Below are 16,489 nucleotides of genomic sequence, written 5' to 3' on the forward strand. Positions count from 1 at the left end.
GAATTACAGTAGCTGGTTTCTACCCAACAGCAGAGTATAGCCTATATACATAACGTAAGGCACAAAAGCGGTAACGTAGTATAGTTCCACATACGGTACAGTAGCAACAGGTATGATTACTGTATGCATGATATGCATATCATGACCAAAATAATAAGGTTGCGGATACAAGCGGCCAAAATGACTTTTCTCAGACCGGTGGCTGGCATCTCCCTTAGGGTGAGAAGTTCAGTCAGACTAGAGAGACTCGGGGTAGAGTCGCGGCATGCTTCTTCGCTTGGAAAGGAGCCAGGAGGTTTGGGCATCTGCTTAAAGGACCACTTCACCACTTTTCAACTTATCTTCATATAATTGGTCCTCACTAATGTTCATGATAATATACCACAATGTTTTCCTACTCAGTCTGTTTCTCATATAAGGGCTGTACGCTTTTATTTATTTTTGAGTGGTGCAACCACTCCTACAATCAGGAATGTCCGTGGGTATCATGTGGGTATCCGTCATGAGCACGTGGTGTGCGAATGCGTGACATTGGAAAGAGAGAAGTATGTGACATGGCTGCCACCTGCTGGACGCAAATCCAACTACTGATTGTCTAGGTTCATTGATATCCATAATAAAGCTGAGCAGAGAGAGAGAGAGAGAGAGAGAGAGGAGGGGGGAGAGGGGAGTTGCACCACTCGGTTCACAGTCACACAGGTGTGATTTTTTATTATCGTGTGAGGACCAATTATATGAAGGTAGGTTGAAAAGTGGTGAAGTGGTCCTCTAAGATGCCTCTCGAGTGTCTCCCTAGGGAGGTCCTTGATGCACGTCCCGCTGGAAGGAGGGTTTATATCTCCAAAATCTGCCAGGATTGCCTCGGGATTCCCAGAATGAAGTTACTAATGTTGCTGTGGAGAGGGAAGTCTGGAGCTCTCTGGTGGAGCTGTTGCCCCCACGACCCGACTATGGATAAGCGGTTGAAGATAGATGGATGGATATCATGTATTCCCCCATACTTGATACTGTAGCTATATCTTTGAACTGAAGAAACAAGCCAGGTTCAATTTTCCATTCCTCTCAGGGGTTTCACAATCCATAGCCTGAAGCTCATGAGCCAGAAAGGGCATGCATTTGCAACGCTACAAGAACAAAGTTACACAATCTGCACTATAGTAACAGCTTTTTTTAAACCACAAACAATGAACGCAAACAACTTCAGGGCATGAAAGCTATCCACTAAGAGCAAGCGAAGGCCTAATGACAGTGGATCGACTTCAATCATTTCATCATATAACAGATCAAATTTATCAACCTAATTAAAATGCATTGTAATGCCTGATTAATACTTTGGTTGTGCACCAAGTCAGATGTGACACACTGAAAAGAGCAGATCTACAAGTGCACAACGTGACATGGCGTGACATATTGTGACCTTGTAGATCTGAGATTGTTAAGAATGAACGCGATACATGGCCAAAGCATTTCCGGGGGTCCCCAGCCAAAAACGTTGAGAACCCCTGATGTAGACAGACCCCTCTGGTACCCCAATTTATATTGTAAAACACTGTCAATTTAACTCTGAGAGTGTACAAATGGAACCAAATGGACCCGTTAGGGTAACTCTCAGAGTTACAGACCCATAAGGGTCCATTTGGTTCCTAACTATATCTCTAATTGAGCTAGGTACCCCCTGGAACTCCTTCAAGTATACCCCTAGGGGCCCCCAGACCCCACTTTGGGAACCACTGCTCTAAGGTGCACCTAGATTATAATGCAATACCTGGAACGGTAAAACAAGGCAACACCCAAAGGTATGCAGCTGCCATCCCAGAATGATATGATATGATATGATATGATATGATATGATATGATATGATATGATATAGTACTTGATTGTCAGTTCACACTGAAATTTGTCTTGCGACACAGCAGCCAAGTATGCAGAAACACATATACAAAACACAAATAACAAGACAATTTACATACATAAAGACATGAGCAATATCCACCGCTTGGATTATCCTGTGGCTACTACATCTCCTGATTAAGCCTCAAGGTCGACTGGTAGACAAAGGACCTCTTTAGTCTGACCTTATTGTATGCTGGTACACCATATCTCCTTCCTGAAGGTAGCAACCTATATTCTCCATACAACACATGCTTAGTATTAGAGGTGATATTCCTTGCTAACCTTAGGATGCTGTTATCATATGTGGATGTATAAAGTTTCTGAAGTTGTTGTCCAAGAATCTTTGAACAAATGTTCAGTTGTTGCAGCAGTTGTGACTTTAGGGCTGCAGACAAACATCCATACCAGGTGGTACTACAGTACTGAAGAACACTCATAATAACAGAAGTGAAAAACAAAAGAAGAATCCGTCTACTAGCACCGAAGGATCTTAGACGGCAAAGGAAGTAGATTCTTTGCTTTGTTTTCTTACACACTGAATCAATCTGATCTTTCCATGACAAAAGATGGTCTATTACTACTCCTAGGTATTTGTACGAACATACCTGGTTGATCGGTTCACCATGAATAGTAATGGGGGATCTGTGTATCTCTGGTGGTGTACCAAAAACAATCTCTTCTGTCTTTTTTGTGTTAATGATGAGAGCATTGTTATCACTCCATTCAACCACCTTATTTACTCTGTGTTGGTGCAGTCCAGGATCACTGGAACTATCTAGGAGAGAAATCAAAACTGTATCATCTGAGTATTTTAGAATGTATTGGTCTGGTGTGTCAGTGCGACATTCAGACAGGCATTCCTCAATACGACAGCTGTCAGTATAAAGGGTGAAAAGTACAGCTGAGCTCACACAACCCTGGGGAGCACCAACATTAGTAGTTAATGCTGATGAGAGGGTTGTGTTCACTTTCACCCTCTGTACTCTGTTAGTAAGAAAAGCATACCAGTGAATTAAGTATGGATTCAGTTCCAACTGTACCATTTTTGACACTAGTATATCAGACTGTATTGTGTTGAAAGCTGAAGAAAAGTCTAAGAATAGCACTCTCGCATGATTCTTATTTGACTTATCTAGGTGTTTTGTAATTAAGTGGACCAGTGTGACAACCGCATCCTCTGTACCGCAACCCTTTTTGTAGGCAAACTGACTGGGGTCGAATTTGTCTTTGGTTATACTGACAAGATGTTGTAACAGTATTCTTTCAAGTGATTTCATAATCACTGAAGTGAGAGCTATGGGTCTGTAATCCTTATGTTCTTTTGGACATTGGATTTTGGGTAGTGGTTTTATGTGTGAGGTTTTCCAAGACAGGGGAATTGTGTGTGTGTCTAGTACTGTCTACAGAGGTTTGGAATATTGGTTGCCACACTGGAGCCAGCTCAGATGCAAAGTGTTTGAGGAGAAAAGCACTGCATTCATCTGGCCCATTAGCTTTCCTTGTGTTAGTACACTGAAACACTTTCCTTACATCCTCTTCAGAGATGGTAATTCTGTCTGAGGGGGCAGGTGTTACAGCCTTCAGTATTTCAGTGCACTTTGAGGAATTGTCCAATGATTCAAATCTGGCGAAAAAGGTGTTTAGGTCATTGGAAAAGACAAGTTCATTTTCGGTCACAATATGTTTCGTTGGGGTTGACATTCCTGTCATAGATTTCATAGTATCCCATGCCTTTTTGTGATCGTTGGCATTAAATGCATCCTCCAGACGCTGTCTATGTGCCAATTTTGCCTGCCTTTTTAACTTTTTATCTGCCAATTTAAGTGCACCAAAATCTTTGTTTATGAAAGCTGTTTTCCTTTCATTTATTACATTTTTTATATCTTTTGTCACATATGATTTGTTGTTTGGATATATTTTTATCTCCTTTGTAGGAACAACCAGCTGTACACAAAAATGAATATAATCGTTTGTAACTGTGGTGATTTCATCTAATGAACCATCTCTGAACGTGTCCCAATCAGTCCAGTCCAGGCATGCTGCAAGTTGTTCCTTGTTGTCATCTGTCCATGTCCTGACTACCTTCTTCTCTGGCTTCCCTCTTTTTAATTTGGATTTATAGACTGGGGTCATGCACACAACATTGTGGTCAGAGGTCTCTATCGGTGGGCCAAATTTGGCTACATATGCATTTGGAATGTTAACATAGCACTTGTCCAAAATATTATTTTTCCTTGTCGCATCCTTGACGCAGAATGTGAACACGAGTCTCTGCTGCCCTCCTGTGGTGAGTATTTCTAAATCGGGCTACCGGTATATGGCATATTCCTGTGTTGCCTTTGTGATGATTGGGGGGAATGGGGGATTATCTGGGATCGACTACTTCAATCTTGACATACAACATGATGTGTGATGATATTGCTTTGCCGTTGTTATTATGACTCTGAGTTTTTAAAGTAAAGAAGAGTTGTGTTTAAACTGTGTACTTTTAGGCAGACATAACAGAATAGTACAACAACTAGTAACAATGGAGGAATGGAACACCTTTCCAGAATGGAACTTCCAGAACAGGGGGGTGAGCCATTCATTAACCATGCATCATATTCATTTGACAAACAACAACATGGATGCTGCACCTGAACTTGTGACGAGGACCTCTGCTTGGATTCATGGTGAGTGGCACCGACGATCTGCAAGCTCACAACACGCTGCATGTGTACGCAACACATGCTTGTATATCCACGGCTTGCCAAGCCGTGTATATCCACGTCTCTCTCTCTTTTTACCTGTAGGCTACAGGGGTACTATATTTTCACCTGTACTTTTAAACAGAGAGAGAGGGGGGGGGGGGGGGGGGGGGGGGGGGTAAAGTGTCTAGTTTTGTGAGAGTTGAGGGGGCCCAAGGGGTCATCAGCCTCTTTTGTTTGAGTGTGCTGGGTCGTTACTACAACAAGAACAACAACAATGGACACTGCCTTCATGATTTGAGTCATTTTCAAAAATCTTGTTCTCCTGTTGAAGTAGACCACTGGCCTATGAAATAATGCAGCACCAATGTGAACTTCCTTTAGTTTTGTTTATTAAAAAAAAAAAACATGTACAAAGGCAATTTAAATAAATGTAAGCCACTTTAGCATATTTAATATAACAGAAATGCAATTAATATACGTGTAAATGGCTCAATTGAATAACAACATTGCTGTAATTTGCATCAGTTGAGTCCCAGTTTCAATGTATTGATTTATAAACAGTATATGCTGAATGAGTACATTTAATTCAAACAAAAGTACAACTCAATACAAAAACTGTGTTTACAATTATGTCCTTGTATGCAATTTCATCTGTGTGGACATACATAAATTGTGTGTGTGTGTGTGTGTGTGTGTGTGTGTGTGTGTGTGTGTGTGTGTGTGTGTGTGTGTGTGTGTGTGTGTGTGTGTGTGTGTGTGTGTGTGTGTGTGTGTGTGCGTGCGTGTGTGCATGCTAGGCCTATATATAGCCTACAACTGAATCACACCATATCATTTCATTTAATTGCTTCATTATGGCTGTAAAAAAATATGATCAAACATGTTCCTTTACAGCTGCAGTGTTATAATTACAGTATAGCCAGGGCCTATTATGTGAATGGTAACATTATGTGACCCTGGCCCATTAGCCGGGGAGCCAGCCATCCGAAGTTTGAGAGGAGCTGTGATGTCATGACATACTTTTTATTTGTATTTTTGAGGGCCCTCTTATATACACGTTTGTTTTTAGTTCAATGTTTGTTATAAAAACACCATTGACAATGAAGGGAACATGTATGTCATCTTGTCCCTAACACAAACATTAAAATCCATTAACAATAAACAGAATTTAATGTTTGTGTTGGCACCGTTTGTTTTACATCACCATTACATCACCTAATCAACATGAGTTAGACTTTAATATATTAGCGCCCCTCACTTCCACCATTTGGTCATTAAGGGCCACAGAATGAGAGGTCTGCTCTGCCGTCAATATCGCGAAAAGTTATGGCCATTTTTGTATACCCCACCATAGACAACCAATATAAAGCAAAATTGCATCATACTTTAAGTAGCATGTGACATGTCAAACTAGGAGGGGTTTTTCATGATTCTGAATCCATTCCAAGCATTAGTTTTGAGCTTTTGGGCCTGTGGTTCAACGGCTACATGGACCTGGTCTATAAAATCAAAACACAATCAAAACCATCCACCAGGCATGTAGAGATAGACATGACACTGAAGCTACAGGTTAGAATGTCTGGTAATCACTTAAATCTACTTTGTCTTAAGTCTACTTTGGTCCCTTCTTAGCCCTCCGCCAACCAAATCTCTTTGACAAAAATGGTCTATACAAGCACACAATTTGTTGCATTGTGGTCATGTTGTGAGCTTGTAGATCTTCTATTTACGCTAAAGTTGACCAACATTAGGGTTGAATGAACTATAGGGTTCATGTGATTACGAATTTAAGGGCTTGTATAACCACTTTCCATTTGGCATCACTATTAGGCATGTCATTTAGGATTAAAGGATTAATAGTTAATACATTTTCAAATAAATTTCTAAATAGTGAGAAAAGTATCCTTCATATCTGTAGCTAATCCCAGAAATATAATGTACAGTAGCATAGCTACTGTCTCCATAGTCCATATAAGTAGGCTACACAGAAAATATTGCGTACGATGTGTATTCTCATTTCTCATACTGTATGCTGTTCTGTTGTGTTTTGTGTGTTTGTCAGTGTCCATCTCAGAATAACTGTAAAAAAATCCCCCCAACTATCCCCCAACCCTACTTCCCCAGACCTGACTCAGACACACACTGAGCAAACAAGCGTGGCGTCAACCGAGACTATCAGCTCTGGTATAATGGTGAAGTGTAAAAACAAAAACAGTTGCAACATTCAGGCACTTTTTTTGAGAACCTCGAAACGGATGTTTTGCAAGCATCTTGTTACAGTAATGTCTTGTTTATCCCTTACAGTCTATGGTTTATCCCAAGCACTCTGACACAAATTCCAGTAGCAACCGTGGGAGACATGGCAATGACGTATTTCATCTTGAATGTCATGTTTTTTTTCTTAAAGGCTTATTTCACACATTAGATAATTGACACATTCCATCTGCAGTCCAAGAATTCCATTATCATTGCAACTGACAATAATTAGATGTCTAAGATCACACGTGCACCGCACACACATATACACACACACAAACACGCACTCACACACAAAAGGACAGACATGACAGTAGCATGTCTTGACATGCCTTAACACCAGGTATCTATTAGCCACAGGTACTGTACTCTACACGTATCCTGATGTTATCACACAAATGCACTGTGCATTTTCTTCTTGAAACCACTAGTGAACAATGGCAAGTTTTCTCCAAGTCTACGTGCTTTGGCCATTCTGTCATTATAAGGAGGTGGTTGTTTCAGAGAAGCAGCTCTCTGTTGACCAGCCAGACAGTTGTACTGTCATTGTGATGGCAATGTGACGAGGTGGCGGTTGCTTGGAAGGATGACCTCAAACGCTCTTTCCAGGTCTCTTCTTCCAAATGGCAGTCTAGGAATGTTTACAGTATAGTAGTCTGTTGCCAGACTTCAAATGCTTCCATCATACCGAGATTGTGGAATAAATGAGGTTGTCTTGCTACACAAGACTAACAGTATAGTTCAAGTTCAAGCTTTATTTTTATTTTTTTGAGAGGACCGCTCTAAGATAACATAAAAAACATCAAACAATAAAAATTACATCTGTTAAAGCTTGTATGCTGGGAGGAACAACATCTGGTGCCTCACTGCATTTGCAGTGAGGCACCAGGCAATGACTCAAGCAGTGACACCAGGCAGTGACACTAGGCAGTGACTCACAGGTGGTCTGTGTGTCCTTCCATTTCTTCAGTATATGAAATTGTGAATACTGTGCAATAACATCTCAGACATGTGTGCTTGGGCCATAGAAATTAAATTTCAATGCAAAACTCAGGGCAATACATACAGAAGACTACAAAATGAGGTATTCTCCCAATTATTCTTCACTTTTCATATTTTTCATATACCCTGAAGAAGGCAACCTGTTTGCCGAAACGTTGGTAAAATAGTTTCTGGCATCGTGACTACGAGCTGTGCGGCCTCTTTCTTTTCTTAGTCAAAGTTTTATCTCCTGCGGTCAGCACCTCCCCACTACTGGTGTGCACTCATACCTTTTTGTTTGTTCGATCACTTTTCATATTTAAAATAAACTCTGAAAATCACAGTGCTAACAATTAAGTGGTTGGCTATACTTTACTTAATACCTTAAAAACCAACCTGAAATGTGAGGTACCCTTACCTAAAGAAGGCGGCCGGATTAAATTAAGTTTATAAATATTACCGGTACTCTCAACTACAGTATGTTGCATATCTTACGGTAACTATTTCTGTCAGTCATCTTTATCTTGCCCTGAAAAGTGAAAAGCCCGGCTGCATGTAATCATCAAAAATAAATATTTTGGACGCTCGTGTGGTGCAGTGGTAAAGTCTCTGCCCGCCACAGATGTTGTGGGTTCGAATCTACCGCTACATCCGGCTTTGTCAAGCATCTATGTAGCTCGCGTAGCCAGACAACTATATCACAATCTCTGAATGCTATTTGGAAATTGTGAGAGGCAATAGTCTGGAAACGTGAGAAGAGCATCTATGCCAACACAATTGGCCCATGTACGGGGAGGGAATCAGGTCGCGGAGGGTGATACTTCATACTGCTCATTGCATGACACTCCTACGGGCTGAGTTGGTGGCACCTGTCAGCAGGGAGTGTTGGGCGGGAGGTTCAGGATGAAGGCCCTAACTTTAATTAAATTAATAAAAAAATATAACTTGTGTTTGGCTTTAGTATGGCGGCTATGGCCTATGTTTTAGTATACTTTAAACTGTATTGTCCCCCCCTAACGTTATGTGAAGAATAGTCTTTGATGCTTTCTTTTTGCTTATTCAGTTTGTGGTTGGTAATGCAATACATTGAGCTTACCAGAACCTTTGAATCACATTCAGAAGGTCAAGCAGGAAATTGATCCCACATGCAGACTTGGTCTGTGGAGCACATTTTGTTATTGTGACAAAACAACATATTTTTTAATTTGAATAGGCACCCTTTATTCCAATGTAAATAGTTTGGCCAAATACACAGTCACAACACAATTCAGTGTATCATAAAGCAACACACCAATTGTATTATTTTCATTGAAATATTTTTAGTATGGCTGGCAGATCTTAGTCACACGTCTCATCCTGAAATAAGAAGAGACAGAATGGGGGAAAAAAATGTATGAATAGCTGACAAGAATTCAGACAGAATACTGTACATACATACAGTACATACATACAGTATACATACATACGTACGTACGTACGCACACACGCACGCACGCACGCCACACGCACGCACGCACGCACAAAATAAATGGTCTGTTTATTTAAATTAGTACACTCTGAATTACAAATGGATAAATTAACACAGGATTTTTACTGTGTATGAGGTATGAGTTTATTTAGAAAACTGAAGTCATGACCATTTGTTTAAGGAATGTGATATGATTGCATTTTCAGGTGGGTTCAAAGCAGTCCTCCCACACCACAAACAAGAAACAAGCACTTTAGCACTTTTTCTAAAGGACATGGAGGAAGTGGCTAGGTGCTTTTACATGAATCACCAGGACACTTGGCGTGTACAAAACACTATATAAATACCCCTCAGAGACGTTCGACCCCAATTGCTGGTCTTTACAAAGACGGAGATAACATGGAAATGAGAGGCTTGCTGCTCGGCCTGTCCATCGCTGCTTACTGCTCTGCTGTGCCTTTGCCTGCTCAGGAGCGAGAAAACTGGTTCCTAGCCGAGGTACTGTAACATTATGTATAACTGTTTTAATACATTTAATACATTCTTGAGATCGAGTAGAATTCAGCTGACTTTGACATAAATTATCTTTGCTGGACTGTTGGTATATGTGGTGTTTGTTGTAGCCTACTTTTTATTTGTTTTGAGGTGAGAGCCTTCCAATTGCCGTTTCATTAATAATCTTGCTACATATACATGTATACTAAACCCAAATATTAATATTATACTTTTACTCCACTACAATTATTTGAAAACTTTAGATAATAGTTACTTAGATTTAGATTATTATTACAAAACATAGATTAACCACTTCAGCCCTATACACTTAGGCCGTTTGAAAATAGCTGACATACAAGCTCACAATGTGTCGCATTGTGAGCTTGTACATCTGCTAAGTATGTTCAAATGATCTTTATACATTTTATACAATTGAAAATTTGTGAAATGGGACATTCATAATATTTCATAATGAACTTTTGTACTTTAAGTGATACCAATACTTTTGTACTTTTACTCAAATACTTTTTGATTGCAGACTTAATAGTGTTTCTACATCCAGTATTGATACTTTTACTTAAGAATAAAGTGTGTACTTTTTCCACCACTGACAGAAATACCTGAGACGGTTCTATGGCCTTCCTGCTGGCCTCCAAGGAACTCAGAAGTCTTCTGACACCATGCGAACCAAGATCAAGGAAATGCAAAGTTTCTTCAAATTGAAGGTGACAAGATGTACAATTAAGACTAGTGATCATACTTAGTAGTTTTTTATATATATCGTTGTTTTACAGTTTAGCAGAGTGAGTTTAATTGGCTTAAAATGACTTATTCTGATGCATCAGGGAACGTAGTTTGTCAGATGTCACAAGTCACATCATGTTCAGATGTCAATTGGGTTCATCTCCTTGCCTCTGTAAGTTCTGTATCCTGTGTCATCTGTGGCTTACAACTCTAGATCAGCAATAACGCCCTAGTTGCAGCATAGCTGCTCATGTCATTGACCCTGTGCAGTAATGGCAAATGGATTTGAAATTGAATACATTACAGTTCAATGGTAAAATAATCATTAAGGTTTTTACTTTTTACCTCCCATAACTGAAGCCATGTAGATATGGATTCAAAGGGAATGGCTTTGTGGATCACTGCCCTCCACTCCCTCCTATCCAGTATCAGGGTCTGGAGCTTTGCAGTGTTGGCAGATTAATTAATCAAATTGTTAGCACAACATTATTCTGATAAATATTAATAGTTTAAAGGTTGCCTTCTGGATCATACACGAACTTGATGATTTTCTCTCAAAAGCACTTGTGGGTTTTTCACACGTAATTTTACTCACTACACTACTGTAGATGTAACTGAAGTAAAAGAGCAGTGCTTTACACTCAAGTAACAATATTGTTTTCTGATTTGTCTTCATGGTCTGTGCAGGTAACAGGGAATTTGGACAGCAACACTCTGGATGTAATGAAGTTGGCCAGATGTGGGGTCCCAGATATTGGGGAATACAACCACTTCCCCAGACACCTCAAATGGCAAAACAACAATGTCACCTTCAGGTGGGAGTCTCATAACACACCGGGATACAGTGCATGTTCATTATACAGTAAATACAGTACAATTACAGTACAATTAATCAATTTACTGTTAAAGTGTGTCTTATTTAATTACAGCAATAGCCACACACACACACACACACACACACACACACACACACAGAAACTTACTTTTATTATTCATTTCTAACAATACAAGTTAATAAAAAATGCTGCATACAAGTGTTGTGAGCTGAAAGTGCAAGTGACATTACGTCCATCCTGTGACATTCATTCCAGGATAGTGAACTACACACCTGATCTAAACAAGGCAGATGTGAACAGAGCCGTCCGCAATGCATTCAACGTGTGGTCTGAGGTCACCCCTCTGACCTTCAAGAAGCTCAATGAGGGAAATGCTGACATCATGATCAGCTTTGGAACAAAAGGTGAGGTCAAAGGATTCTGATATACCATAGCCTACTATACCATAACGTGGCTGTCGGGCAGAAACGCTCTCTCCATATTCAATCTTGAAATGTATTCAGACATGAGAACATTAACATCTAACTGTGCAGTTGAGTAACATAAAGCCAAATGTATACAATTCCATATCATATGACGGTGTCGATCTCTGGAAATAACAGATTATGCCAGGGTTCCCCAATAGGCGGCCCGCGGGCCATTTGCAGCCCACAGAGCGACCCCTTGTGGCCCATGAAAGAATTTCAAGGGTCCCAGATATAAATGGCATTAAATGGGGGTCAGTAGCCTCTGCATGTCAAACTGGGCATCCTTTTCAAATGGGGGCAAGACCTCGCGCGTGCAGACTCGGCCCCCAGCCTGGTACGCTAGTCAAAATACGGCCCTTGAGGAAAATTAATTGGGGAACCCTGGATTATGCCATACAACAAATTATAAATGAAACATATTGAAGTGCCAGCTGTGAAGATCTGTTCTCTCTTCTTGGCCATGCCTCCTGAATTATCTAGAACATGGAGACTACAACCCTTTCGATGGACCTGATGGACTCCTGGCTCATGCATATCCTCCTGGCAAGGATATTGGTGGTGACACCCACTTTGATGACGATGAACACTGGTCCAAAGACTCAGAAGGTACGTGTGTCTGTGCACAGAAGATTCACTGTCATAATTACATCCAAAAGCCTAATTGTAGACCCTAAATTGGGTATAAATGTGATGTATTCCCATGCTTTTTTGTTCTTGCCTAATGTAAGTCGCTCTGGATTAAGAGCGTCTGCTAAATGCCTACATTGTAAATTGTATAAATAATATATTTGATAGCAAATGTTTCAATGTCGCCTACATGTTTCATGCCATAACACTTCCTTTTGAAAACATTTGTGACAAAATATTGGTTACATTGTGACCAGACATTGGTTACATCAGAAAGGACATGTTCCCAAGCGTAATATAGTTAAAAAGGTAACTATTAGTTAACTATAGACTGGATGTTTGAAATTGCGGAAGAAACTCTATTTTAACTTCTTTCTTTCTTTCCTTCCTCCCAAAAGCATACAACCTATTTCTGGTGGCGACCCATGAGTTTGGTCATGCCCTTGGCATGTCCCATTCTGATGACCCAGGTGCTCTCATGTACCCAGTCTATTCTTATGCCAAAGGGTATCCTCTGGCTGAAGATGACATTGAAGGCATCCAAGCTCTTTATGGTGGGTAAATAAAATAATTTATACTCAATGCATATTTACATTGTTAATGGCATTCAATGTTTGTGTTAGGACAAACACGACATAGGAGGGGCGATATAATGCCAGTGGTTTTCAAAGTGGGTTCCAGGGACCCTCAGGGTTACTTTGAGGGAGTTCCAAATGGATAGGTCTGTAACTCTGAGAGGTCCTTGAAATTAAAGCGTTAGACTAAAACATATCATTTCCATTCCATTGAAACATCTCATTTCCATTCAGGAATCACTACATTAGACTAAAACATCTCATTTCCATTCCATTGAAACATCTCATTTCCATTCAGGAATCACTTCATTAGACTAAAACATCTCATTTCCATTCAGGAATCACTACATTAGACTAAAACATCTCATTTCCATTCACAGGACCAAACCCAGACCAGAGGAAAGTGAAGCCCAAACCGGATGCCCCAGACAAATGTGACCCCATGTTGAGTTTTGATGCTGTCACTGAGCTCCGAGGTGAGACCATCATCTTTAAAGACAGGTACGGTACACAGCTGATTACTCTCCCACTAATATTATGTGAAACAAAATGTACAGGGTGGCAGTTTAGTTAGTGTTTAGTTCACATTTACAAATGTTTTATTTGACCCCCGTTGATTTCCTTAGAACACATTAAGCTACATTAACCATGTAGTCCATATAGGCCCTATTTATTTCTCTATCGTACAATGATGTCATGCAAAAATAGCAAATCGTTTCATTCTCAAAATCATTTTATTTATTTCAAAAATATATTTTATTAAATTGTATTATTTGTTATAATATTTAAAATTGATAAGTTCAATTAACTGTTGCAAATGCTTTTGCATGGTCATTGTATGAGCTGTTTTCTCCATACTGTGTGGCAGATTCTACTGGCGAATTCACCAACAGATGCCAGAGCCTGAGATGACTCTGATCAAGTCCACCTGGCCCTCTCTCCCCAATAAAGTGGATGCCGCCTATGAGAACCCAGAGAAGGACCTGGTCTTCATATTTAGTGGTGGGTTGTAAAAACGTTTTGCATACTGGCAAGGAGCATAATTGGTCCTCACACACATGACAGTGCAAAGAGTTCAGTCCAGTATTTCTCTGCAGGGTCGCAACTCGCGACCCATTTTAGGTCTGAATAGACTTTCAGAACAAATGGAACACTCTCATAGTTACAGAGCTGTAAGGCACCCCTCCCCCCACAAGGAACCCTGAGAGTCCTTGGACTCCACATTGAGAACCACAAAGCTAAATGTCAAAATATAAATGCTAATTCAATAAGATATTAATTGAAACACATGTTGTACTGTACACTGCGTTGTGTTTCAACAGGAATACGAATGTGGGCCCTGAATGGCTACAACCTGGTGGACGGCTATCCAAAATACATCCACAGACTAGGCCTTCCCAAGACTGTGAGGGAGATTGATGCCGCCGTCCACATACAAGACACAGGGAAGACTTTGCTTTTTGCTGAGGAACACTATTGGAGGTATGTGGTGTGATGGCAAACAATAATTGTTGTTGCACACCTACTGGAAATACATGTCCCTTTAACATATCGCCCACATTTAAGTTAGTTGTCCTTCTTGACTCAAAGAGGGATCATAACTTTAACATGTGGTCAATCTATTTCTTGAAAAAAAAGGCATGTACAATGTTTTGCACAGAGTTTGTAATTGTCAGAAATACACATATTACGCACACACACATTTAATGTGTAACCATGAAGAGTCTTTACAGCCAATCGTAAACTTGTGGCCATTGTAGAGGTTTACTCGTGCAGCTGGCTTGCATTAGGACTGCAGACAGTTCTTTCATAAATGTTATAGTAGATTTAAACTCAACAGTGGCTGCTCAGTCAGTTAATGCACAGACATAAGGCTTCTTGTGTAAAAGATATACAAGTTAAATCACAATATAACTTAAACCCAGGATAACGCATTAAAGCGTAACGAAACACCGGTTTCCAATGTGGTCCTGCAGCATAAAACCAAATAAAAATGTTCACTCATGTTGCATTACAAACAGTGTGTATATATATGTACACTCCACAGTTATGATGAAAATACTGGCACCATGGATGAAGGATATCCACGGTCAATTGAAAAAGATTTCCCTGGAATGGGAGAGGAGGTTGATGCAGCAGCTTATCACTATGGTAAATATATACACTATATTGCTTTTCTTCCTTCCTTCCTTAATATGCCTCTGTTTAGTTTTTGTTTTCTCATCACATTGTATTGTATATTACATTGTTATATTGTTATCGCCTATCGCTTCTTTGTTTTATCATTGTGTAAAGAAAGTGAAGACAACATGCCTTAAACTAGGAACATACAAAAGCCTATTGAAAGCAGTCATTTCAACAGCAGGTATAGTAGCCTTTCACTAGCAGGTATATCTTGTAGTGATTCTTGTCTGTTCTTTATCCACTTACAGGATACCTGTATTTCTTCCATGAGCACGTACGTTTTGAGTACAGCTACACATCGAGGAAAGTCATGCGCATCCTGAGAACCAACTCCATGCTCAACTGCTGATGATGTGGTCCCACTCATGGGCTGGAAACATGATTTTCTTATTGTGCTGGACATTTACCGTACATGTTATTATTTGTGCAGGAAAGCAGTGACCTAGTGCTCTACTTCTCAAAGTGAGGTCCGGAGCACCAATCCCATGGGTCCTTGAGGGGGTTCCATACGGAGTCCAAAATGTGTTAATCTAGTTTGTAGTTTCTGTCTATACAGTGATAGACAATTGTACAATTGTACACGCCCTCAGAGTTACAAATGGATTGCTGAGCCCTAGCTTATACAGTATACACTTACTCAAATTTCTCTCTGGATCAGAGTGTGAGCTAAATGCGTAAAATGTCATTTGTCAGACACAGAATGCTGGTCAATTCTGCATAATTGTATTGTGATGTATTGTGAAACTATTTATTCAATTTCTATTTTACCTAAACTTTGACTGTGGGCAGGGAGATGCAGGCTACGTTTCTTTTCACTGGCACTAAAGTAATTGTATGGCAGTTGATTAGTACTTTTTTAGTACTTTTTTCTTTTCTTTTTTTAGACCATTAATCCGGTGGGGGACATTCAGGTGCTGTCGATATCATTAATGTATTAAATTATTGTAGATAAAATGACTATGAAATGTTTATTATTTGGACATTTTAAGGATTCAACACGCACACATAGCTATGGTTTAGACATCTTTATTTAATCAAATTAGACAATGTTCCGATCCATGGAGGAGATTCATCAGGTAATTTGTTTAAATAAATTTGTCTAAAACATAGCTCGTGTGCAGGTTATATCCTTTAACCCAGCAGAAAAAGTAAAACATGACAATAAACTGGTTGTTAAGAAACATCAAGAGAATCAATGGATTTATTTGTCACTTAATACTCATATACTGTAGTTGTATGAGCAGCAACATGTTGGTGGGACATGTTCCACAG

The 16,489-nt window shown here is 39.9% G+C and overlaps 2 protein-coding genes across 2 annotated transcripts in view; both read left to right on the forward strand.

Annotated features, from left to right (window-relative positions):
* The window catches only part of siae (sialic acid acetylesterase), a 301,364-nt gene that overhangs the window by 61,840 nt on the left and 223,035 nt on the right, over positions 1 to 16,489 (forward strand). The window lies entirely within an intron of this gene.
* mmp13b (matrix metallopeptidase 13b) lies at positions 9,674 to 16,392 on the forward strand. Its single transcript, XM_083773927.1, has 11 exons — positions 9,674 to 9,787; positions 10,399 to 10,509; positions 11,216 to 11,343; positions 11,620 to 11,768; positions 12,312 to 12,437; positions 12,857 to 13,012; positions 13,414 to 13,534; positions 13,902 to 14,035; positions 14,356 to 14,515; positions 15,081 to 15,184; positions 15,466 to 16,392. The coding sequence occupies exons 1-11, from the start codon at positions 9,689 to 9,691 to the stop codon at positions 15,564 to 15,566; spliced, it is 1,389 nt and encodes a 462-aa protein (XP_083630053.1). The 5' UTR covers positions 9,674 to 9,688; the 3' UTR covers positions 15,567 to 16,392.

Source organism: Protomyctophum parallelum (assembly GCF_964188405.1).
Source record: "Protomyctophum parallelum genome assembly, chromosome: 9".
Classification (NCBI taxonomy): domain Eukaryota; kingdom Metazoa; phylum Chordata; class Actinopteri; order Myctophiformes; family Myctophidae; genus Protomyctophum; species Protomyctophum parallelum.